The following is a 27,419-nucleotide window of genomic DNA, read 5'->3' as shown; positions in this document are numbered from 1 at the left end:
CCCTCCCCTCTTTGACGAGGTCCTCAATGCTACCTACAACTAAAGTGTAAACTTTCCCAAATAGCTCCTGTGAATTGGCCACAGTACACCATTCTATTCTACGCATATTGTTAGTCACTTGCCATCTACAATCAAATAGTTCTCTACTAGCCCTCATATGAAAGATGGGGAGATCAACCTCAAGGACCAGAGCATTAAGGTCACTCTCTTGTCTTGGCACAACAATCATATCAATCTGAAAGGGGCAAGCCCTCATGTGCACCAGAAAATAATTAGTAAGACTAGTACCAGGAGCGCAATTGAAAATATGCTTCCCTTCATTATCAGACCTTGTTCTCTCATTCCCTAATTGGATGACCTGCTTCATTGTAAGGGCATTAATTTATAATGCCAGGGGGGACAATGTTTTTATTGGTGCAATCAACAACTTGGGAATGCACAAAACATTATCCTCTCCTTGATTAAGAGCTGCTGCTCTATCGTCTAATGGTTCAAACTGGCAGTTAAAATCCCCACGCACAAACTTCAAAACTCCCTCGGGCAGTTACCATATGTGAGTTCAACAATATAATAGTGGGGGAATCATAATTAGTTCTGCCTGGCCTCAAATACACATTGCAGAAATAGGCTGTTGGGGTTGGGATGGCCAATGAAATAGAGAATATCTGTAGAGGACATAGGAATTTCTTGGATTTTATAGATTAACACAGTTCTTGCCCAAGTTGCCAGTCCCCCTGAAGGTCTATTCTTAACTTTAGATACAGCCTCTTTACTGAAATTAGCATATCCTGCACAATGCAATGGCCTGGTGGACCAAGTTTCCTCAAATAGACGAACATAATTAGTGTCTAGGAACTTGGCCCATTCTGGAATGCCAAGTTTAGATGCTAGCCCTGCAACGTTCCACTACATCATCTTAGCTGCATTGGTCAGATGTTTTGTTGATGACTCCACATGATTGCCCAGATTGAAAGGCCCATCACATTCAGTATCAAGGGCCGGTTAAGCCAGGGCTACGGAAGGAACAGAGGGATCTGCAGGCCTTCATTTGTGAGTTCTACTAAAGGACTGAATTGTATCGCTTTGAGATGTCAAAAGATTCATTCGCACTACCTCCAGGTGCCCCGGTCTCCTGAATTATCTACAGGTATCTATCCCCAAGACCCCATTTACCTTTACAGGGTCTGTAACCCAGCATTGAAGGATCACTTATTACTAAGCCCTGTAACTATGAAACTCCCTGACACCCTCCACATGACATCAACAACATCCCTATGGTCCTTGCTTTACACCCAACCCCACCCCCATCCCTTTCCATAAGAAAACAGGTCAAGGAGGTGGCAGTCCTACTAGATTCCAGTCATTCAACCCCTTCCAGAGCATTAAATCCGTTCAAGGTGGGGGTTATGAAGACACCTGGTCTGGTTGCATGAACAATTGGAGTTGTCAGTGATGCCGGGGCTGTCTGGTTATTGGTTCTGTGTACTTCTTATGAAGCTTCAACAAATTGTACCAAAGTCAGATAATCCAATGGAGCATGGGCAGTGGAACAAAAGTATACCTGGAAAGAAATGATATTTCATATATTTTGATGGCATTCTCATTGGAATTTTATTAATCCCTGACAATATACAAATCATGGACATAAGTGTATGCAACATAAATAAAGGTGTTTACTACCCCAAAGGGCCACCACAGGGGACTACAAGCACCATCTTCCCACTCCTAAGGGCACCACCAATGGGGCTACATTGCGCTCTATAAATGTCTCACCAGCCAGCAGCACAGGTTTTGCTATCCCAAGGGGCTGCCATAGGGGACTGCAAGCTCCATCTTCCCATGCACCTGAAGGCACAACTGAAGGGGCTACATTGAGCATCATAAGCGTAGCATCAGCCCACAGAGTGGTTGTTTGCTATCCCGAGGGGCTACCACATGTACTAAAATATCCATCTTCCAATGCTCCTGGAGGCACTACTGACAGTGCTACATTACCCTTCAAAAGTGCTACACCATTTCGTAGTGTAGGACGCGTGTGGGACATGCCCAGGTCAAAGACGGGCCTGTCCATGCCGGTCGGAGCCCAGAGGAGGCTCGAAAAGGCGACACCTCTAACGCCTGTTTGTGGAATTCATATGGTATTCCCATATTTATTGACATTCTAGTGGTTTGAAAAAGCTGTCTTTTAAATGTTTTTTGTTGCAGGTGGGACTTCTATTGACATTTAGTTGTGCTCCTGGTAGTGAGAGAGTTGTACGTAGATCTGGTTGGTCTTTCCTTTGCTTCAGGTGGAGGGTTTGTCTCATTTGTCAGTACACCCTGCATATGCAAATTGTAAATCAAATAGTGTTCCCCGATCAGTGTAAAGCTAGCCATAATAGTCAAAAGGAAATTACTGGAGGGAGCCAAAGGCTCGAGCAGAGTCGAAAAATTACTGAAATCCACTGGTGACAATTATGTATTCAATAGAAGTGATACATTGATAGACAAATGTAATGACATCTTTATTTCCTCTTCCAAGGGGACACCAGCTTCTCCCCCTCTCCTCCATACTTTTCCCCAAAGATTAGCAAGAAGTGCATACCTCAAATGTTTGATAAAACATCAATTCAAACAGCAACTCAGCCCAGAACTGTTAGGATGTCAAAGGTGCAGGCTGCAGGCACAAGGGCTTTGAAAATAGAATAGACTAATTTGTGGGCGGCATAATCTCTTCTCAGATCTTTGTGGTGACAAAGCAAGTTTGGAGGTGGGGGTCCTGACAAAGACGGGGGCAATGAAGTAGGGTCTACAAAAGTTATGGAAATTAACAAATTGGAAGGGCTTGAATCAAAGGTTGGGGAATTATTAGCTATAAAATGTGCTAAATCAAATGAGGGTGACAGGGGCGAGAGGAATGGAAGGACAAACAATTGTGTAGGACAAAGTCCCCTGATCCAAGCGACTAGTACCAGTAGTCCTTCCTGAGCTTACCATACCAAGACTCCACCCCCCAGCAAATATATCTAACGTGGAACTACCATGAAATCCATCTGAAGGGGCATGACGGAAGCAATCATTTTGGATGGGTGGAAAGAGGTTCTAGTGGAACATTCTAGGTAATTTCCCCTCAAGTAAGTCCCAGGCATGGGCAGTAGGGTGTATGGTGGAGTATATCTGAGGTCCCAGAGACATGTCAGTCAAAATGTTAATTTTCTCAACTAGGTCCCTATACTGCTTGTGGGTGCTAGAGAAGAACAGGAAACCCTAATTAACAAATTGACCCACTGGTTTGGGGAAGCAAGGCACTGCTACACCATCATCAGAAGTGAAATCTGTAGAGCTGAGAGGTTGAACATTACAAGGGGTCTTTGTGATGTGTTTAAAGTATCATTGTATAGCACAGACTTGGTGGAGGGTTTCATGGCAATAGACAGCAAATTCCAAAATCTCGATTAGCTAAAGGATGTGTATTGATATGCAAGACTCCCCAATTTCAGGCAATACTCCAAATCCTGATATAGTAGCACTTATTAGACCCAAATGACTTTGAGGCTTAAGTTCACCTAGAACCAGGAAAGGTATGTGTAAGTGTAAAGAAGAGGGGGGAATTCTGGGCAATTCACCCTTTTAGGTAGGCCCTAGAGGGGGAGCTCCCCAGACCAACAGCAATGTCATGCCATACATTGCAGGACATAGAAAAGTACCTCTGAACCGGATCCAATTATTGTGATGGAATGTGGCAGGGATCACAGGCAAGTTGACAAAGGCTGACTAGGGCCAGTTTATTGAGATGCATGACATTGTCTCTTTTGAGAGACTTGGAGTACTGACTCCATTCACTCCATTCACAAGTATGGTTATTCGGCTTTTGTACACATGCAGTTCAGTCAAGAACAGAGAGACATTGTGGGGGCCAAACAACTGGGGTCAAAGTCACCGTCTAATGTGTTACTACCCCTTTCTATACAGATTCACTAGATCTACTGAGAGTCAGTCTGAAACTTCTGCAGAAACGACCCTTACTATCTACTATCTATACAACTGGGTGGAAGGCCATTCAGGTGACACTGACCTCCCTAGTGAGTCTAATATAGCCTTAGAACCCGCCGTAGCGGGCTCTACCGGCTATTAAAGGCCCGCTCCCCGCGTTAAATGCCCGAGCCGAAGGCGAGGGCATTTAACAAGGGAGAGGGACTTTAATAGCCGGTAGAGCCCGCTACGGCGGGTTCTAAGGCTATTAGAACATTCTGCCACACAGGGCAGAATGTTCTATTAAAAAAAAAAAATGTTCACGGAGCCCGAGGGGATTTAAATCCCCTCGGGCTCCGTGAGGCTTTGTTCACAGCTGTTGCTGTGAACAAAGCGAACATTGGAATGTTGGCGCTGCGGGCTTTTACCGGCCTGTAAAAGCCCGCAGCAGTCCATTGTCTTCAATGGACATGCCAACATTCGAATGTTCTAATGTAATTGTAGTCTGGGATTTCAATAATGATGTGGAGCTACCATTAGCATTTGCCTCTGAGCTAACCCTTGAGATACATATTCAATGGCAGAGCCCCAAAATCAATCTCCCATACGCGAAATGGACAGCACAAGCAGCCCAAGCTGTAGCACTGGTACTCAACTTTGATGTCAGAGCAGCTAAGGGAAGGACCCCATATGATCGAAAGGTTAAGCCTACCTTTAATTAGGTAGGCCACTTCAGCAGAATTTATTATTTCGTGTTAAGGGACAGCCTTAGGCCCTCCATTAAGGATATGAAAGTACTTGATAGAAAGGACAAGGACTGCAATGCACTTTACTTATCATTGGAAAGCAGTGTGGCACCCAAGCCTGTGTGCGCCGGCCGGCCGGATTTGGGGGAGTTTTCATATAGCAATAATGGTAAATCAATCAGGCGGGTTTTGTTAGTCAGAAATTGTGACATGCTTGAGGGAGTCATAGAAAAGGTGAATGGAGGCAAAAGTGAATCTAACTGTCCGTGCTTTAGAAAACTGAATATAGGTATTCCGAAAAGAGCACAATAGGCTCTTTAATCAGATCAGACAATCTCTAGCCACAAAGAGGAGGGCCGTGAAACTAGACTCTAAAGAGGCAGCTTGGTGTACCAAATCATGTAGGGAAGCCAAAGCTAACAGCCTTCTCGCAGCTAAGGCAGGTTGTAGAAAATCTCTTGTGAAGTATAGACTACTATATAGGAGGAAATTCGAGAGGACAAGGGGAGATTGGGAGAGCTCTTTGTGGATCTCTTTCCATGATTCTTTGTCAATTAAGGACAACAAACGCTTTTGGAATACTGTTGCAATTTATAAGAGGGGCACAAATAGGAATGTAGAATTCTGTGTTCAACCCCAACAGTGGGTTAGCCATTTTAGTAACCTCTGTAAGAATCGCAGTAACCAGGTTGGGGTAGACTTAAAGCAGCCTCCTGAGCAGGTTTACACTACAAATAGAGATTCTTCCATTGTGAAACTGGAATTAATAAAATAAATCTATATTAGTGATTAATTTGTGTCTAGCATGATCACCAACGATCTCTACTTGGCTAACTTGGAAGTTGGGGGATCTTACAATATACTCATGTCTAATGCAATCCTGGCAGATATTGAAACCATCAAATTTAAGAAATTGCCGGAGATTATCCCTATATTTAAAAAAGGGCATTGCAGAGATCCGGGCAACAACAGACCCATCAGCCTGATAGATGCTGTACAAAAAATACTTTGCAAACAAGTACCTGCCCATCCTGTAGATTGGATAGAGGATCATGATGTGCAATTGGAATTCCAGGTGGGCTTCAGAAGTAAAGTTAGTACAGTCAACCAGGTCTTTCGCTCTAACAGTATCTACTGCAAGACAGCTCTAATCAATGGGGGCAAACTGTATTCTGACTTTGTTGACTTACATGCTGCTTTTGACTTGTTCCTAGAGCCATGCTTTGGAAGGTCCTTATAGAAAGGGGTATCCCAGCCAATCTCTTGAACATACTAATTCGGCTCCATGCACAAAACTACATGTAAGTGAGTCGGGGTAAACACTTCCAACTGACAGAGCCTTTTAGAATAAATCATGGAGTTCGACAAGGCTGCCTCTTGGCTCCCACCCTATTTTCACTGTATGTTAATGAGGTGATGAACTTGCTGAACGAGGACGGTTGTGATTCCCCATAGGTGCGTGGCAGGAGGGCGGCAGGTGTGGCTCTCCAAATTCCCCAAGGGACTGCAACAACTTTTAAATTAATTTAATAGGTTTTATATGGAGAGAGGACTGGAACTGAATAGTTCCAAGACAAAGTTTATGGTCTTCAGCCCAGTTGGAAATAAACAAATAGACACAATTGACTAGATTCCTCACTTCAACTTCTTAGATGTGAGGCTTACGTAAAACCTTAACTGGGGCATGCAGCTCCAGAAATCACATGAAAGTTTAACTCAACACTCAGTCTCTATAGCCAAAATCCATAGGAAAATCACTTCCAAGATTGTTGCATCAGCGTTAGAAATCTATAATATGATGACCCTAGGTGCAGCCATTTACTTTGCTGATACCTAAATTCTTATTACAGCTAAGAGTAGGTTTTTGAAATTGCTTTTTGGATTACCAGCAAGTACCCCGATGACAACTCTCTGGTTTGAATTGATGTATTACTCAGAAAGTCGACTGTAGAATGCGTGTCTACTGGCATCAATTGTGGTCATCAGTAGAGTTAATCCCCTATTGTGTGGGTCTGAAATACCTCAAGTCACCAGCTTGTTTAAGTAAAGTTCCATGGCTGAATTCAATTTGATTGTTATTGGGAAAAACTGAGCTACAACGATTTTGGGCTTCTCCTGAGTTGTTTGCAATTGCGAAAGTTAGGCTAAAATAAACCTACTGAGAATTTGCATAGACTCAAACAAACGCGACCAGCAGTGGAACCCTGATAACGGATTTCCTAGATGTAAATCCACTGCCATGGTATGAGCGAAGTACAGATGCAATTACCACCCCACTGGCTCACAAGCTGTACATCCAATTCGGGTATAGGATGCTCCACACAAAACGATTTTTGTAGCAAATGGTCTAGAGACGTTCCAGGGGATAAATTATGCCCAGTCTGCAGAGAAGGTTCAGAATCATTACCGCATATAATTTATTTTTGTCCTGTGGACCAACTCTAAAAGGGGAAAGTGGGTATCCCCCCTATGCAGGAATCTGGGCACAGGCCACCATATGAAGGCATATAGAAACCTCTGAAATGACCTAAGCAGACCGATGGTTTTCTCAAGTTCTAGATATTTATTGTCTGTCTGAAATTTGTGTCATCAAGTGTATTCAAGCAGCCCAGGAAATGGTAGAGCCTTTGTAAATCCTTGAAAAGAGAGTGGTTTGCTGGAGTGAGTTATTCACATTCTAGCATAGCTCTTTATCACAATTTTGCACATCTTGGTAGAGAGCAAAGCTCCCCTTTGTTTGTCCCATTTAAACCTTTTTCTTTTTTATGGAGCCAATCTGTCTTTAATTTTCCAAAATGTCATGCATATGTAGGCTTGATACCTGACAATGTATGATTCACTATGGAACAGTTTCTTCTTGATCTCCAATAACAGGTTGCATACCTTTGTGAGGATGTTTTATATGTCTGTTATGTATGTTGTACTTTTATGATCTTGGAGACCAAAATAAAATTATTGCATACACACGAATTGACATGTGACCCTAGCCCTGCAGGTTGTAGAAGGCAAAAGAAAAAGGAAAGCAAACCACTTTGATCTCTCTAACCTGCTGCTGTGTTAAGAGGGAATATTACAAATACTCAAACTAGCACCACTAAATAAAAATTGACGAGGAGCCTTTGCAGAACTTTAAAACATTTCAAACTTAACTAACACACTTACCTTTCTCTAATGGTCGTTATATTGAATGCCCTTGGTAGAACTTTAAAACAACTTGAACAACTAACACAGTTAAGTTTGTCTAATGGTTTGCAATCTTGAGTGTCCCTTCTAGGAAAAAGGTCTCTATACACTGCAGTCATTTTGTAAGGGTGGGCGGTATATTCTGCTCTGTCTGAGGATTTGGTGGAATTTTGGCCACTCTGCATTATGTTTGTAACGCAGAGTTCTGGCCAGACTCCACCAGCTACCCTGTGGCAGAGTTTTTTCTCTTGCGCAGCTCGAAAACAGTAAGTTGGTGAGCGCAAGTGGGATTTTGTGTCCCCTAGTGAGATTTTGGGTTGCAAGGAGGGTACACATCGAGATTTCTCCAACAAGGGCGGCTGCGACCGTTCACAACCAAAAAAGCTGCCACTCGCATGGCGACAGCAAAATAAACTCAAGAAGCTGTGCCCTCTAGGACCCTGCGTGTTGTTGTTTATGCTGATTTTTCAGTGCTGAACGAGCTCCCAACAGAAATTCACAGCGCAAGCAGCATGACAGCGTGAATTCTCTGAATGTCAGAGTCTTTTTTATAAATCTTCAGAATTCCGTAGAGTAAAACTCTGTGTTCCACCCAGGACTATTTTATTTTAAATTAATCACTGCATTGGAATCTCTTTTTCCTTACAAGCTCCTCCTGATTTTATTACCCACTCACTCTCCTTTCATTTCCCCTCTTGTGCTTCCCAATGCTTCACTTCCTAACCATCTCATCATCATTTTTTGATATATTTTACTTCTCCCTTAGACTCCATTCACTTCAGCCCCCTCCTCCCCTAATTGACAAGTATTTTAATTATTTTGTCTGTCTTTTGCCTTTTTGCTTAATCTGAAACTTATGAAAGCATACATACTATTTCTATGCACTATGCTCTAAAAACCTGCAATATGATAGCCATAGGTATCAACTCTTCGGAGAGACAAAATAACTGACCTCTTGCCATCATCCAACTAGAGGGGCCTCCCCTACTCTTCCTCTTTATCATTCCTTCTCCCCTCCACCAGATTCTCACCTCCTACCCTATATTTATTCCATTAATGTTACCCCAGAGATAAGTGAATAACCACACATTTAGCAGGGAGAAACAACTATTTTTCATTGGCAGCAGAAGAGGTTGTTTCAACTTCTCATTCTATTTTTGCCATATTCCTAAAATCTCTTTTGTTTCCAGTTTTAGCCATTTCTCTACTCTCCCACTGATCTAACATTGATTGACAGTTGAGGTCAACATTTTGAGCCCAGGATTCCCTTATCCCTAAGTCTACCTGTAATAATGAAGGTGATAATAATCAGACTTTCAAAGAGTTGTGCAGGGGAACTTAATATTCAAGTTAAATATTCTTTACTGACTTGATCAAATGCAAAAGGAATACGCAAGTATGGTGAACATAACAATGATGACCTGTAATTGAAGTTTAGCGGTTCTCAAAAATAACCCAATCTAATAAACTAAGTAATTATATCAAAACATCTTCAGATACAGAAAGAAACACAAGGTGGATAAGGAAGGGCTTGAAAACCAGCTGTTTAGAGAGAAATTGACAGAGAATAAATCCTCTTGTCCTTTTGCATATGAATAAATTCAAATGGAGTTTTGGTAAATGGAAATGAGAATTTTTACATTCAGGATTTTCGTCCTCAACCAGCAATACATGTGCATGACCTTTCTTCATATAACCAATATTGTCAACTGAATCATGTGCATCTCATTTGGTGAAGTGATCTTACACGAGGAACTGACACAAATGGTAGACTGCCCATGTCCAACTCAAGCTCTTTAGGGCAACCACCCAGGAAGGAGTTCACATTTTTAAACATCAATACTTATGATAAAGTTTTAGTGATCATATATGTTGTTGCAAAATATTCATTTTTGACCTGCCTAGTTTTTGACTCAGTGGCACCAAAAATCGACAAAAGTGTTTAGTAGTGATATAACAAACGTCTAACAGTGTGCAAATGGGCATTTCCTCAAAAACACAACTAGGAAAAAGTAACAAAAATTATAAAATATGATGAAATAGTCTCATGCAATCACAGAAAACGACAAAAGTAAATGTGCATCTCAGGTGTACTTAATTATAAGAAAAAAGGGGTAAAAACTAAAGTACCTTAGATGGAACATTATGAAGATTTGGTAAAACAAAGCGTGAAACATTATAAAACCTAATGACATGCACAGCTTAATATGTGTCTGCAAATGTTGTTCAATATTGCATAATCACAGCAATTATCTATTGCTTTTCAGGACAGCCTTCCACAGGATTCTCTTTCTCGCCAATTAGACATTATCTGAGAGTATAATTCGTATGGTTAGCCTTGATAAAACACAGCCGACGGTACAATGGTTTCCATGTATATAATGCCTTCATATGACTGGATGATTGCACTCTGCCCTGTTTGTCGAGACTCTTGTAAATTATAGCTTCATTAGTTGACCTCAGGCCTAAAGCCTTAATACCCTGTTTAAAGGAACTCAGGGCTCAGTCTTGGCGCTCACACAGACCTGTCGCTGAATATCAAGTGTAGTTCGTGTGGATTAGACAATTTCCCGCCATATCTGAATTTATGCAAAAATCATCTGCCCGCTTCTCTGCACATACTACAAGTGTCATTTGATGAATTAGATGCTGAACTCGTGACAGTGCCCAGCCATCACTAGCCACCACCGGAAGCTGCCGTCTGTGTCTGTCACAATTATTAATGGTGTCTGCGATAACGCTTTCATCAGGTTTCTGCGGCGTCAGACCTACCCCGACAGATGGTCCCATTTCCCACATATCCAGGCTTGCAGGTGCAGCTATGTCCCCTGACTGTGTTAGCGCAGACTGCTTTCTGATCACAGTTGTGCTCTCCGCTGCCACATTCATCATGCTCTACAAGAAAGAAAAAATAAGAGAAAGAGCCGCTGATCTGAAGTTTCAATAGCGTCTTGGAGCTAATAAACAAGGATGGCGCAACGGCTGGGCACAGAGGGGGGCGCGCGGAGTGCCCAGAAAAGACCAATCATTGTACCCCTGTCAGGATAGAATGTCAGCTCACAGCTTGATAAGCATCCTTATTTAGGCTTTAGAGGAGGGGAATCTATCAGGATGGGACAGGAGCCCACACATACACTCCAGGTGCCGAAGCTATATATCAAACAGGATCTTAAGTGACAAGGTCATTCCGTCTTAATGGGTACCAGATTCTACTGCAGAAGTAAAGTGATTAAAAACAGGAGTACAGGAAAGGGCACAGTGTCACTGCCAACAGTTAACAAATCCTATGACATAGATCTCGGGATGGTTGCAAATGGAACATGTCTTAAGCCTGCATGACACGATGGCATCGTGCGACTCAATGCCTACATATTAAATCAGAAAACTCCTTAGGTAGCTTGGCTGAAGATGCAGACTTCCATCAGTTAAACAGGTGAGTGTGCTAGATTCTTAGTATAGCTAGTGGGGCTACGTGTTTGATTATGGGAGGTCAACCTAAGAGTTCTGCTTGAAATGGTAACACTGTTGATCTTTTAGGTGACACATGACACAAGTAGAGTCATTCATGGTACGCTCTTATCCCAGGAATAGCATGTGTCTTACCCGAACAGCAGCAGGGTTCAGGTCAGTGCCAAGATACCCAGTTACATTTCATCAACATTCATTTGTGAAAGCACAACAATAAGGTATTGTGATTCGTTGCTGTCGCAAAGTAGCTCAGTGCATTTTCAGCTATAGTGCAATAATTGGTGTACTTTTTTTCTGACTGCCACTGCACCACGAGCTGCTGTCACTTCCAAGTCTGGAACTGACTGACCAGTGTAGAGAGCATGAATGTGCTAGTGACAGTATTCATGAAGAAGCTGCCGCATTTATCCTGCTGTGGACGTGGATTTTGGGGGGGAAGTAAAACAAAATTGTACAGTGTTATATATGATATATGTTGAAAGTCAATAATTTTAACCGAACTTTGACAGCAGTGTTTAGAGCACTGCACTATAGGGGAATTTGTTCTAGAGTACACAACATCTTAAAACATCAACACAGTCTATGGGGTATGTTTTACATATAATATAGACTATTCTGCCTCGTCTTGATCTGTCAATAGGTTTAATATGCCAGTCACTATTTGACTGTATTCACTTTCTTCTCTGTCATTATGAAATCATGAGGTCATGTAAGTCCTTGGCCATATGGCAAGATTTTTTATGCACCATGCTATTCAAAACAGTCGCCTTTTTGCCCCTCGGGGATTAAGAATATTCCCCTTTTATACATTGTTTACTCTTTATTTATTGATGTACTAGTACTGTGGATGCTTCCCTTGGTTTGCTATGCTACTACAATCATATTCCATACGTACTCATCAGTTTCCTCAGGAAAGGTAGGTAGACTAGCTTGCAAATATTTAGGACCACAGTGAGTTCACTACTGTGTGTCACTGACTCCAGTGGAAAGAAATTTACAGAAATCAAATACGGAGAGCTTAGTCATGTTAAAAGCCCTGGAGGCTGATCTTGAGAAATCCCTTTATTGGATAATGTTCTAGAATCTAGATGTTCCTCACGTGCAGCCACATCTGGTGTATAAAAGCTTCTGCTTACCATTTGCTGCTTTTTTTGGTAAAAAGGGGCGCATGGGTAAATTCCATGAGAAACATGATGGTATCAACAGTATATTACCCATTGAGTGCCATGATCACCATTCCTTTTATATCACCATTGATGGCCGAGCTTTGCACCTCTTCTCTGTATCTCCTTCCACCTCGTTCCCTCTCTTTCCGTGTTCGCTTTCCTTGTCAGCTACCCAGCTCACTTCTGGGTATAATATCCATCAACTACATACATAAAAACCTGTATCAGACTGCTCAAAAACATAGGAAAGTCACACTTATTTTATGTAAACCAAAATTGAGACAGAGGTTGAAGCACTGATCACCTTCTATATGGTGTGGTCCTGGAGTATTTTTCACTTTTATGATATTTCTTCTTGTCAAATTCTAAGTTGTCCCAAATAGTGCTGCTACTATTATATTTGAAATAAAAAACAATAACACATCGCTCGCCCAACCCTTAAGGGTCCAGTATTCTCTGCTGATTATATCTGCTAGGGAAGAGAACGCACAGGGTACAATACGTAATACATTTTCCCAATTATAATGACAAATACATCATATAATGTGCTACACATCTCTACATCTTGCTACTCGTTATCCTAGTCAAAGTGGCCAGTCTGGCCTCAAAGCAGAGCATATTTTAGAATTAAAGGTTTACACGCCAAGTTTAGTCTAAGGATGAACATATGATCGCACTCACCATAGTTCATAAAATATATAAAAACGTGCACTAGCCTTGCTGTCTTTTGGCTAGTTATTGTACAACAGTACACTTTGCAAACAGCTGATCATAGAAATTTAAATAAATAAGCGTCCTCTAATTGTTAACACATATTCAGCTAAAGGGGATGTTTAAAAAAGTATTAGGTTTTCAACTAGTAATTGGAAATGTAATGCATGAATGTTTAATGCCTATAGTTTTTTTCAGGGTAGCCAGACATGCATGACATCTGCACCCTGGATCTTTATACTATATGGACAATGCACCACGCACTTAAGGCAAAATAGTAGGTCCAGAATTTAAGCAAAGGGATGAGATATAACTACTTTTAGAATAGGCTGGCCAGTATACCCTTCACAGGTTGGAAGGACTTAAGGTTTTTAAGCCATTTGATTCCCTGCAAGACTAACAACTTAACAGTTCTGCACTCACTTTGCACGGTACTGAGAGTTGGCGTGGTTGTGACACTCTCCAAAGGAAGGCTGGAGCCATTGAGTCTCCAGCACTTTCAAAACCGAGAAAGATTCTGTCTCATACTGATGTTTTATTATGTATTTATAATACATGGATTCTGTAATCCCTATATATTCGCCTGTCTCTTACTTCTTTATAATCAGCAATTTGTGTGTGAGAAACTGGGGCTGATTGCAGAGGCCCCCTAACTTTTTGCCCCCATTTTCCACTTTATGCTGGTGTTTTCCTGACTCTGATGGTGCCCTGGGTACTGCTAACCAGTCCCAGGGCCTGTGCTCTGTGTAAAATGGATATGCAAATTAGGCTAATTATAATTGGCTAAGTTAACCTACCTATAAGTCCCTAGTATATGGTAGGGCATGTAGGTTTAGGGACCACAGCATAGGTGGTGCACACCTAGGTGCATTGCTGAGGTGCCCAGTGTCATTTTAAAAGCAAGCCTGCCTTGCTGGCTACTTTTAAATTAAAGTTATATGCAAATTCGACTTTGGAATTAAAGGTACTTCCAAAGTCTTAAACTACCTTATTTTTACATATAAGTCACCCCTAAGGTGTGCCCTATGTGCCCCTAGGGCTGGGTGCCATGTAACTATAAGCAGGGACTTTATAAAAATAGATTTATAAGCCCTGGTGAGGTAAAAACAGCCAAATTCGTTTTTCCCTCATTGAAGTAAATGGCCTTCATAGGCTAGAATGGGCAGACTTTATTTTAAATTTTAAAGTCTCCTTAAATGTTACATACCAAGAATTTGGTATCAAATTGATTGTTATAATAAATCCCACAACTTCCAGTTGTTGGATTTAATATAACTAGTGCAGGTAAAAAGTTTAGACTTTACCTAAAAAGTTGCCAATTTCAGCTCTGCATTGTTTTTGCTGCTGTGCTCTGATTGGCCAGCCTGCAGCAGCTTCTGCCAGGCCACTTTAATGAGGTGTGAAGTGGCCTGGCTTTACACAAAGGAATGTGCTTGGGGGAGAGAATCTCCCCTCAGCAGATGGGGAAGCAGGAAGGGGGAGGGCTGCCAAACTGGTCTTCAAAGGCAGAGAAGGACATCTGGAGCACCCAGCAACACCCCCACATCCTGCAACCCCAGACAGCTAGGTGCCCCCTTGATTAGATTAGGAGAGGGCAGGAGAGGGGTGTGTTTATGATTTTTAGCCACACCAGTGGGTGGGCTCAGCCAGATCTCTCCTCTAAAAATCAGATTCATCCATTTTGGATTTTTAGAGACTGTTGCCTTCTGGGATGGATTTTTGCCACACTTCCCAGGAAGTGGTCATCACAGGGGGACGACCCTGTCCCTGATTGGAGGACCAGGGCCCCCCTGCTTTTCACCCAGGAGCAAGGATAAAACTGGCAGACCTGCACCCACGCCTCAGATCCCCTCCAGAATTCAACAAGAAAGGAACTAAAGAAGAAGAAGGACTGCCCTGCTGGACCCCTGGCCTGCACCTGGACCCTGCACTCAGAAGGACTGCACCAGCTGCACACTTGGGCTTCACCACAAGAAGGACTTTGCCTGGCTTCAACTGGTTCAAGGAGGGACTCCCTGCTTGCTACAGGTGAAAAATTGCTAAACCAGAGTCCCCTGCACCAACTGCTGAAGAAAGCGACCAGCTGACCACTGTCCAGTGGCCAAAAAGGAGTTTGCGCCAGGTGCATTCTGGGAGTTGAAGTCCGCACCCCCAAGGACCATCACAGAACTTCTGGACCCTTGGGGTGAGCTGTGGACCCCAAAAGAACCTTAAAAGAACATCTGGGTGAAGCCCCAGAAGTTTGGAAAAGATTGGAGAAATTTTGGAAAAAAGCTCCATAAAGTGACCGACCCGACGCGGAAATTCTAGCCGGCTTGCCTCAACCGCGACCCGGCCTGACTTCGTGGTTCGTCCCGGTAAAGAAAAACATCCGAAAAAAAGACTAAGTCCGAACGTAAAAAGTTGACCGGGACCTTCCAGCCATCGTATCCGAGAAGGGCTCCACGGACGTCGGATCAAGATCCAGGTTTACCCCGGTCGAAGGATTTTCATCTCGAAAAAACGACTAAGTCCGAAGGTAGAAATCACCACCGAGGAAACCGACTTCGCGTATCCGGACAAGGGCTCCAGGAGGTCGGATCCAACTGGCAGGTTCGTCCCGGTGAAGAAAAACTTCAAAATAAAGACTAAGTCAGAAGGTAACTTTTTAACCGAGGCTTCCCGCGACCTGTAGCCGAGCAGGGCTCCATCGCGGTCGGCCTGAAAGTTTGACTTTGTCCCGGTCCTGGTGCAACCAGATGACCCGATTGGCGCTTTTCGTTTCTAAGCGCTAGAAAATAATAATACTTTAAAAATTCATATCTCCGGTTCCCCTGAACCGATTTTAATCGTTTTTGTGTCATTTTAAAGATAAAAATATAAGCTATTTTTATAAATTGGTTTTGGATTTTTAAACTGTTTCCTGTGTTTTATTTAATTACTGTTTTGTGATATTTGAATGCTTTACACTTTGTCTCCTAAGTTAAGCCTTGACGCTCGATGCCAAGCTACCAAGGGTAGAGCTGGGATTAATTTACTGAGACCTAACTGTACTTTTGTGGAGGTTTGTGGCTTGTTGCTAGGTGTAGGTACCTACCTGCCCTACCAATAACCCATTTTCCAACATAATTGGAAGCAGCGACGGGATCCTGTACTTGTGTTCAATATCACGTTACAGTTTTAGATGAAACAAATTAAAAATCCTTTAAATTGTCCTAGTGCAAAAATTGTTTTTAATTCTTAATTTTAATTTTTTTTTTAAATTAATTTGGATTAATTTCAATTATTGAATTTTTGTAATTTTTCTAAATTCTTGTTTCCAATTTTTGCAAAAAGTTTTTGTTGACACAAAACTAGGGAACCATGGAGCTTGATCTGGCTAGCCTACCCACACTGACAGTAGTCCAGCTTAGGGGGTTGTGTATTGAGAGGGGGTTGCCTGCAACCACTAATCTCAGGAAGGAAATCCTGATTAAATCCCTGACAGCATGGGCTGAGGCCCAAGAGGTAGAGACAGAGGAAGCTCCAGAGGAGGAAGAAAAAGAGGAAGATGCTAACTCTAACCACTCAGGGGAGGGAAGGCATCAGACCCCAAGTGAGGAAGAGGAGGAACGGTCCTCACTGGATACAGTCACTAGGGGCAGACCCAAAGCTAGTGGTAGGAAGAGGGTCCTTTCAGGAGGAGAGAACCCATCCATCAGGGAAAGAGAGCTGGAAGCCCAGCTAGCCTACATAGCTTTGGAAGCAGAGAAGCTGGCCCTAGAGAAGAAAAAGTGGGCATACAAAGAAAAAAGAGATGGAAGCAGCGATAAAGAAGCTGAGGTGTCCATGGGTGGGGGAGTTTGCCCCAGATTACCCAAGGGGGTAGTTCCTGCTTATATAGAGGGGGATGACATAGATAAGTGGCTAGGGGCCTTTGAGAGGGCACTCCAAATGAGAAGGGTTAAGCCTCAATACTGGGGTTCCCTTTTGTGGGAGTTGGTCCCCAACTCAGGGAGGGATAGGCTTCTGACCTTAAGGGGGGAGGAGGCAGATTCATACCCTAGTATGAAGAGGTGCTTAGTCAAGAAGTTTGGTCTGACCCCAGAGCAATATAGAATGAAGTTCAGGGACACCCAGAAGGTCAGTACCCAGTCTTGGGTTGACTTTGTGGACACCTCACTAAAGGCACTAGAGGGCTGGATTATTGGCAACAAAGTAAATACTTATGAGGGGTTATACAATCTGATCATGAGAGAGCACATCTTGACCAATTGTATCCAAGAAAGGTTACGCCAGCATCTAGTGGACTCTAAGCTGACCAACCCTAGAGAGCTAGGGGAGGCAGCTGATGAGTGGTTGAGAACCAGGGTGGTTGTCAAGTCCCAGGGGGGAGACTCCAAGAAGGGGGGGACAGGTCCCCAAAAACCTAAGGAGGGAGGTGGTAAGCCCACCACAGAGACTCCCTCTGTACCCCAGAACCCTGAGAAGGAGGAGAGTAAATCCCACTCCCACTCTGACATGCAGAGACAGGGAGACCCCGGGTTAAAAAAGCTCTTGGACAGTCGGGCTTGCTTTGACTGTCAGCAGACAGGTCACTTCAGAGGAGATGCAGCCTGTCCAAAGAAGGTGGTTAGCACTGGGCTGTCCAGTGTAGCCATAGAGGAGGATTCCTCAGATGATGAAGTCCTCCTAGCATTGTGCTGGGAGACAGGACCAGATGGTAAGCTGGTGATCCCTGAGGGTGGGAGTAGGCACTTCCACCACATTCAAGTGAATGGGATCCCTACCACTGGCCTGAGAGACACCTGTGCCAGTCACACTGTAGTGAGTGACCGGTTAGTGACCCCAGACATGTATGTCCCAGGAAAGACAAAGAAAGTCAGGATAGCCACAGGGGAGGTCACCTCCAAACCTGTAGCCATAGTGCCCCTAGAGAGGGAGGGTATCCTTGACTGGATTAGGGTGGTAGTCAGTGCTGACCTTCCCCTAGATTGTATCCTGGGCAATGACCTCCCAGAGGTGAGTCTGGTCACAGATGGGGTGGTCGCCCAGGGCGCCCCCCCAACCCAAAGTCCTGGGGAGTCAGTCCCTACAGTTAGGAGACAGGGGTCCCCAAGAAAAGGAAAGAAGAAAAGGAAGGGTAGGCCACTCTTAAAGAGAGTTCCAGGGAGCCAAAGGCCTTCTGCCCCAGTAGGGGGGGAGCCCAGAGTTGGCACTGGTGAGGCCTCACCTGACCCCAAGGAAGTCCTGAGTAGTCAGGCAGCTGTCCAGATGCAAGGTGTTGCCCCTGCACTGACAGAAGGGAGAGTGGAAGGAGGGTGTCTGCCACAGGAGGTGGTAGCCCCCCACTCTAGACAGCAAGAGGGGTGCCAGGACCCTAAAGATGCCCCTAAAGCAGCTCAGCCACCTGTCAGTGGAGAGCTTAGGGTGTGGTTCTGGGTACTGACAGCTGTCAGTAGCCTCTGCTGGGTGCTAGCCTTCCTGGCAGCACTGTACTTGGCCTGGGAGGCAGACCCCAGGGCCAATAGCAAAGTAGGCCCCCTGACCCTATTGGTCATGGTGGGGTTGCTCAAGTGTTGGGTGACCTCTTTGGGTAAGCTAGGTGTTGCCCTAGCAAAGTTAGGAGTAGGGGAGGTGGGCACCTCACTACCCAAGTTGGCAGAGAGAGAGGAGGAAGACCCCCCTAGAGGGAAGTTTCAGTTTGGGTTGGGTCCTTTTACTGTTGGGATGGCTTCACTACCCAGAGGGAGTGACCCTGACAGGAGGATATAAGGCAGAGTAGGCCCTGCAAAGGGACAGCCAGTTTTCTTCACTGTCTTCCTCGCCTAACAAGCCAGGAAGACTCTCCCAGGGTTGGGCTGAGTCTCCTGGGCGTGTGGGCTGGGGGGGGGTTGTGTGAGAAACTGGGGCTGATTGCAGAGGCCCCCTAACTTTTTGCCCCCATTTTCCACTTTATGCTGGTGTTTTCCTGACTCTGATGGTGCCCTGGGTACTGCTAACCAGTCCCAGGGCCTGTGCTCTGTGTAAAATGGATATGCAAATTAGGCTAATTATAATTGGCTAAGTTAACCTACCTATAAGTCCCTAGTATATGGTAGGGCATGTAGGTTTAGGGACCACAGCATAGGTGGTGCACACCTAGGTGCATTGCTGAGGTGCCCAGTGTCATTTTAAAAGCAAGCCTGCCTTGCTGGCTACTTTTAAATTAAAGTTATATGCAAATTCGACTTTGGAATTAAAGGTACTTCCAAAGTCTTAAACTACCTTATTTTTACATATAAGTCACCCCTAAGGTGTGCCCTATGTGCCCCTAGGGCTGGGTGCCATGTAACTATAAGCAGGGACTTTATAAAAATAGATTTATAAGCCCTGGTGAGGTAAAAACAGCCAAATTCGTTTTTCCCTCATTGAAGTAAATGGCCTTCATAGGCTAGAATGGGCAGACTTTATTTTAAATTTTAAAGTCTCCTTAAATGTTACATACCAAGAATTTGGTATCAAATTGATTGTTATAATAAATCCCACAACTTCCAGTTGTTGGATTTAATATAACTAGTGCAGGTAAAAAGTTTAGACTTTACCTAAAAAGTTGCCAATTTCAGCTCTGCATTGTTTTTGCTGCTGTGCTCTGATTGGCCAGCCTGCAGCAGCTTCTGCCAGGCCACTTTAATGAGGTGTGAAGTGGCCTGGCTTTACACAAAGGAATGTGCTTGGGGGAGAGAATCTCCCCTCAGCAGATGGGGAAGCAGGAAGGGGGAGGGCTGCCAAACTGGTCTTCAAAGGCAGAGAAGGACATCTGGAGCACCCAGCAACACCCCCACATCCTGCAACCCCAGACAGCTAGGTGCCCCCTTGATTAGATTAGGAGAGGGCAGGAGAGGGGTGTGTTTATGATTTTTAGCCACACCAGTGGGTGGGCTCAGCCAGATCTCTCCTCTAAAAATCAGATTCATCCATTTTGGATTTTTAGAGACTGTTGCCTTCTGGGATGGATTTTTGCCACACTTCCCAGGAAGTGGTCATCACAGGGGGACGACCCTGTCCCTGATTGGAGGACCAGGGCCCCCCTGCTTTTCACCCAGGAGCAAGGATAAAACTGGCAGACCTGCACCCACGCCTCAGATCCCCTCCAGAATTCAACAAGAAAGGAACTAAAGAAGAAGAAGGACTGCCCTGCTGGACCCCTGGCCTGCACCTGGACCCTGCACTCAGAAGGACTGCACCAGCTGCACACTTGGGCTTCACCACAAGAAGGACTTTGCCTGGCTTCAACTGGTTCAAGGAGGGACTCCCTGTTTGCTACAGGTGAAAAATTGCTAAACCAGAGTCCCCTGCACCAACTCCTGAAGAAAGCGACCAGCTGACCACTGTCCAGTGGCCAAAAAGGAGTTTGCGCCAGGTGCATTCTGGGAGTTGAAGTCCGCACCCCCAAGGACCATCACAGAACTTCTGGACCCTTGGGGTGAGCTGTGGACCCCAAAAGAACCTTAAAAGAACATCTGGGTGAAGCCCCAGAAGTTTGGAAAAGATTGGAGAAATTTTGGAAAAAAGCTCCATAAAGTGACCGACCCGACGCGGAAATTCTAGCCGGCTTGCCTCAACCGCGACCCGGCCTGACTTCATGGTTCGTCCCGGTAAAGAAAAACATCCGAAAAAAAGACTAAGTCCGAACGTAAAAAGTTGACCGGGACCTTCCAGCCATCGTATCCGAGAAGGGCTCCACGGACGTCGGATCAAGATCCAGGTTTACCCCGGTCGAAGGATTTTCATCTCGAAAAAACGACCAAGTCCGAAGGTAGAAATCACCACCGAGGAAACCGACTTCGCGTATCCGGACAAGGGCTCCAGGAGGTCGGATCCAACTGGCAGGTTCGTCCCGGTGAAGAAAAACTTCAAAATAAAGACTAAGTCAGAAGGTAACTTTTTAACCGAGGCTTCCCGCGACCTGTAGCCGAGCAGGGCTCCATCGCGGTCGGCCTGAAAGTTTGACTTTGTCCCGGTCCTGGTGCAACCAGATGACCCGATTGGCGCTTTTCGTTTCTAAGCGCTAGAAAATAATAATACTTTAAAAATTCATATCTCCGGTTCCCCTGAACCGATTTTAATCGTTTTTGTGTCATTTTAAAGATAAAAATATAAGCTATTTTTATAAATTGGTTTTGGATTTTTAAACTGTTTCCTGTGTTTTATTTAATTACTGTTTTGTGATATTTGAATGCTTTACACTTTGTCTCCTAAGTTAAGCCTTGACGCTCGATGCCAAGCTACCAAGGGTAGAGCTGGGATTAATTTACTGAGACCTAACTGTACTTTTGTGGAGGTTTGTGGCTTGTTGCTAGGTGTAGGTACCTACCTGCCCTACCAATAACCCATTTTCCAACATTGTGGCACAGCCAGTCACTGATTATAAAGAGATTGGAACCTCAACTGTAACAAGTTATTACAATTGAGTTCTAATATCACAATGCCTACTGCCAGAGCCAGAAAGGCAAGTCAGGTCATGGAGAAGTTGTTTAAAGCAACAAAAATGAAAAATGACTTTTCTTTCTTTTGCTCTATTTATCTAGCTAACAATAACAACCAGAGAGAACATGTTTATTTTTGGCACTCCTTAAATAGTTAGATAAAAGTTAGAATCTTTCTGCATGTTTTCATACATTGTGAGCCACAACAGCTTTTTCTTAAACTGACTTGTGTGAGAAATTAACTTGTTGGTTGACTGGGATGTGAGCCCTGGTCAAGCAACGGACACAATCCCTTGCGGTATGAACCACAAAACGTCACTAAATTAACCAGTGCTCAATGGTGGCTAGCTCACCAGGCTAAACTCAGAGGCAATGTGTACAGTATTTATGCCATACACAACCAGTAACAAAGTGAAAACACAATGCAATAAAAATCCCAAACCAATGTAGACAAATTGAGAAAAGTTTAATAAATTACTTGACACCAAAGCCATCAAAATCCAATGAGTAGAACCAAAGTTATGAATTTTTTATGTTTTGAGTGTCCAATAGCACTTAGAAACAAAAAGCGGTAGCCGCAGACATCGAGTTACACCAGACTACGGCAAAGTCAAACATTAAGACGGACCGCGATGGCGCATGATTCGGATACACAAAGTGGATTGGGCCCGGTCAGCGCTTACCTCTGGAGAAATTCATTCAGGAAAAAGTCTCTGAGAAGGTAGAAGTTCAGTAAGACAAGGCTGCAGGACTGTCCAAGGAGGAAGCGCACATTAGCCATTGAGGGAAGCCACAATGAAGATTTTTACCTTCGGACTTAGTCATTGAGATGGAAATCCAAAAATCTCCAGCGGGACGAAGCAGAAGGCTGCAGCTGAAGACAGTTCCACAAGGTTGGCTACCCCTTTTGCGAAGGCCCACTATAGTATTTGCTCCTGCGGAGAAGAATGCAGCAGGAGAAACTGCGAAGCAATCCAACCAGTGATGCACCTCGGGCAGATAGGCGAGCAGATTGGTCAGGTCTCCTCCTGGTTCTCAGAACACTTTTTAGCCAAATTTTAAGTCCTTTGTTTTGAAAGCGTACCATGTGGGTACCTTTAGCACCACAGTGAATTGTCCAGAAGTGTTTGGAGATCTCTTAGGGGTTCAGGACTCACTCAGGCTTGGTCCAGGTGCAGGCGTCAAAATGATGGGGGTCTGTTATGTGCCTGTGGCTCTGATCAGAAGGTCAGCAAAACTAGCCCTTGGAGTCATTTCTGGAAGTCCTGGCTGCAGGTGAAAATGCAGGGCTGGCTCCTGAAGTTCCAAGGCAGACTCCAGGCAGCAAAGAAGTCCTTCAAGGTACAGCAGCAGCCTGGCAGACTGCCAAGCAGGTCACAGCAGTAGGCAGTCCTCTGAGAATCCTTCTGCAATATCCAATATTGAACTGAAGTTTGGATCTGAGAGCCCGATTTTTACACCATGGTGCCCTGCTCCTGGAGGCTGGGGGAAGTTTTCAGATGGGTGCTTTGAAGTTCCAGGAGTTTCCTGCCTCCCCTGCCCTGGAGCTAGCTACACTGACAATAAAGGGCTGTTTAGCCTTTTGTGTGGTGAGCTAATTCTATTCAGGTTTAAGTGGGGCTGTGCTCAACTCTGCACTCCCTCCCCCCATCCTGCCAGTGGGAAGGGCAGCCACGCCCTGCTAATCCCACTATTGTGTGACTGTCTGGTGTGAAAGTCTCAACTATCAGTTACACCCAGTCATGTGACCTAAGGCAGGCTGCAGTCACAGAGGAAAATGCCAATTTTCTAAAAGTGGCATTTTCAAACTTGTAATCATAAATCTGACTTTACCAATAAAGAGGGCTTTTCATTACAGGTTCATAGATGATAAACATGACCAAGCTACCTTAGGATCACAGCTTATTAAATATAATTGGGAATCCACATATGAGTAGCCTCACAGTACTGAAAAACGAAGTTGGGAGTTTTTCACTAGCAGGACATGTAAAACATAAAAGTACATCTCCTACCTTTTAATTACAAAGCACCCTGCCCTATGGGCTACCTAGGGCCTACCTTACGGGTGACCTAAATGTATTAAAAGGGGAGTTGAAGGCATGCCAAGGGGTTTTACATTTAAATGGCAGTGGGACACTGCATTCAGGCTGCAATGCAGGCATGGGCTATGTTTTAAAGTGTTACCTAAGTGGGTGGCACAATACGTGCTGCAGGCCCACTGATAGTATTTAATTTACCAGCCCTTGGTATATGATATGCCACTTTATTAGGGACTTACATGTATTTTAAATATGCCAATCAGTTGTATACCACTCAAACTATGTTTAGGGTAATGAAACACAAGCACTTTAGCACTGGTTAGCAGTAGTAAAATGAACAGAGTCCTTTAGCCATTAGAAGAAGGGACACATTTAGGCCAGACAGTTGCATTTTTAGAGATTATATGGAACCAAAAATATCTGCATGGAAACACAAATTCTGAATTCTAAGCATTTTAGAAAGTGATTTACAATAAACAGCCTGTATTATGTTCCCAAAACTTAGTAGGTTTCCACTGGGGTATTTAGTTTCGCACTATAGGCTAGGAATTTATTCTGCATGTCTGCAATTATACTTGTTCATATCAAGGCGCAAGAGAACAAGAAGGTAGGCTTTTTGGACAAAGCTCAATAGTGTGTCACGTTGTAATGGAGTACAGGAATATAATACTCTCTAGTGTAACTTGTAAGGGTATTGCAAGGCAATCAGGAGTTCCATAATCTTATTCTATACTAGATGCCCAACCTTCTGTCTTGTTTCTTCAAATGGTCATGGAGCCCATCGGTGACGTGCAATGACCTTATACCACGTAGAAGATGGTATTTTATCCTATAAATGTATCTAGATCGGTAATATACCACCATACACCTAGATGTACTATACTCTTGGATACTCTTGTGACTCTTGGTGCACAAAAGGCACATCATGTTACACACAAAACATCAATTATAGCTATTGTTCATACCTTAAATGAAAGCTCTAAGGAGGCACCTGCACTGCACATTGGGTAGTGGCTTGTTTTCCACCAACACAGAAACTCCCACATAACCAAGAAAATTAACACAGTGGTGTTTTCAATGTATTACTAGATTTAAGGAGTTTTCACTTGGCAAGAGCTGCGCTCGGGGGAGGAGGCTGTGTGCCAAGATGGAGTGTACTTCAGAGTACACACTGTATGCCAAAGGAGGAAGCACTGAAGACATTGTGAAGTTGTAATTGGTGTAGGTTGTAGCAATAAAATCCTGGCCAGAACATTGTGGACTGCCTACAGATTTAATGTATCATTGGAGCGGTGTCTTCTTACCTCAAAGTCCTTAAAATGATTTTTACCTCAAGGCTTTCCATTAACTATCAGGACAGGGCATTGAGCACATGGAATTCAGAAAACAGAGTTTAATTGTTTAATTGTGAGAGGATGTATTCTTGGGCGACTGTGGGTTTTTCACATGAGAGATTGTTATTACACAACAGAGTCAGTAATTCAGAGCATGATCCTCTCTGTATATATCTTTCTGGAAGAGCTGAGCTGAATCAAGGGATTAAAATGGCAGAGTGGGCAACTGTCAGAGAGCAATCTTTATATCTAAGAGGATATGGATTGTGTTGCACTAAGCAGAAGTTACATTTGTTTTTCGAGGCATGAACATTTTAAGGGTATTCCACTCTGGGTGCAGAGAAGAGCTCAGATGTGACTGATATCCTCCACTGCAATGGACTTCTCAACATGTTCACCGTGATCATCAAAACCTTTCTTGCATGAAGTTAAAAATTAGGTGCGGCATATGGTGCATCTCCACACATAGGCCCTCATTCTGACCCTGGCGGTCCTAAACCGCCAGGGCCGCGGGCAACGGAAGCACCGCCAACAGGCTGGCGGTGCTTCATTGCCCATTCTGACCGCGGCAGTAAAGCCGCGGTCAGAAAAGGGGATCTGGCGGTTTCCCGCCGGAATACCCCTGGCAGGGCTGAACCTCCATGGCGGCGCTGCAAGCAGCGCCGCCATGGGGATTCCGACCCCCTTCCCGCCAGCCTGTTTCTGGCGGTTTTGACCGCCAGGAGCAGGATGGCGGGAACGGGTGTCGTGGGGCGCCTGGGGGCCCCTGCACTGCCCATGCCACTGGCATGGGCAGTGCAGGGGCCCCCTAACAGGGCCCCAACATGATTTTCACTGTCTACATAGCAGACAGTGAAAATCGTGACGGGTGCAACTGCACCCGTCGCACCCCTGCAACACCGCCGGCTCCATTAGGAGCCGGCCTCTGTGTTGCGGGGCCTTTCCCGCTGGCCCGCCAAAGGAGCGCCCGCCGGCCCAGCGGGACAGCCAGAATGGTCTCCGCGGTCTTATGACCGCGGAGCGGCCAAATGGCGGTGACCACATGGTGGGCGGCGGTCAGAATGACCGCCATAATCTCCAGATCCCGAATCACAGTGTTAGGGTCTACAGGTATTTCCATGCTGAAAGGACAAGAATGACTGATACTATTTACCCAGGTTCATTTTTCCACATTTGTAGGTATATCTTTTTTATCCTCTGGAACTGTATTTGTTTGGCAAAAATGTTCTTGTCTCAATAGCCCTGATGAAGTGACATGATGTTGCTGAACATTTGTTGGCTTTTTCTGTTATATAGCTTGAATCTGATGAGCGCAACTAAAGTTCAAAAATAGATATGATGGCCAAAAAGCTTTAAACCTCGGATCACACAGTTTATTTTACAATCCGGATTATATAAATAAAAGCTTCTGTCATAAAATGTGAAAAATAAGAGCCTCCACCATTTTTTGACATTACATCCTTCTAAAACATTGATGGAGCAAGTTGTTCGAGTAGCGATCAACTCTTCCCATTTCCTTTTACTAGACAAAGCATGATTTTTTCTCCAGCAAGAGCAGTGAAGTCAATCTATGATTGTCCTATTTCAGGCTGTTCTGAGAAGGATTGTGAGTAAAATTTAAATTACACCACCTTATTTCGCGTAATTTCTGGAATTTCACAATCTATTTTTTACACGAACGCCCCGAGCGAAAGAAGACAATTAGGCCAATTTGCACAATTGCTCTGTTGGCAGTAAAAATATAATCGCAAATGCACAAGAACAACAAAATGCAAGTGTCCCCCATCTGCCATGCTTTTGTTTAAATGCATCTGCCCACCAACAATTGAGGCAAGGACGTATTTCACACTAAAATATATCTCGATATGACAGATTTCCATTATGCATACCTACACATGACTTTACTGCAATTTCACAGAATTTACGTGAAAGCAAACTATGTGTATTCGCACACTCCTCCTATTTCTGAGGTTCAATGAGTAAGATACAGGTTTTTCAAAGGAGTAGGTTATTTTGCAGTTTGTGGTAGCCACACATGATTCCTAAACTGTTTTATCAATGTTTTGATGAATTCCCTGACTGGAAAACGGTACTGATCAACACCTTTCAGCAACATCTTCAGCAGTGCCAACTGAAAGTGAAGGAGCAAGTGAATATGGGAAGTATTCAGAGGACAGAGGAGAGTGACTAAAAATAATACAGATCATCTTAAATGAACTCAGCTCAGCTTAGCTCACAATGGCAATGCCTTTCTAGGAAGCTTTTGAAACTGGACTGCTCACAAACAGAAATAACAGGCTAACAGACATAGGGTAATGGAGCTTCTCTCTGGGACCTCATTAATTCACACTGGTGGGAAAGTAACCTCTCACGACCAAAATAAATAATGGAAGCA

At 44.0% G+C, this 27,419-nt stretch overlaps 1 protein-coding gene across 2 annotated transcripts in view; it reads right to left on the bottom strand.

Annotated features, from left to right (window-relative positions):
• Positions 1 to 27,419, bottom strand: part of NELL1 (neural EGFL like 1) — a 3,335,977-nt gene that overhangs the window by 1,200,246 nt on the left and 2,108,312 nt on the right. The window contains exon 14 of one of the 2 annotated variants that reach the window (XM_069221935.1): positions 10,653 to 10,775. The exons of the other annotated variant lie outside the window; for it this stretch is intronic. Within the exon in view, the coding sequence (XP_069078036.1) occupies positions 10,653 to 10,775 (123 nt within the window). The remainder of the gene's footprint in view (positions 1 to 10,652; positions 10,776 to 27,419) is intronic. 2 annotated transcript variants of the gene reach the window in all.

Source organism: Pleurodeles waltl, chromosome 3_1 (assembly GCF_031143425.1).
Source record: "Pleurodeles waltl isolate 20211129_DDA chromosome 3_1, aPleWal1.hap1.20221129, whole genome shotgun sequence".
NCBI classification, from domain to species: domain Eukaryota; kingdom Metazoa; phylum Chordata; class Amphibia; order Caudata; family Salamandridae; genus Pleurodeles; species Pleurodeles waltl.
The sequence above is the reverse complement of the archived record's forward strand: the minus strand, read 5'-3'. Positions and strand labels throughout refer to the sequence as shown.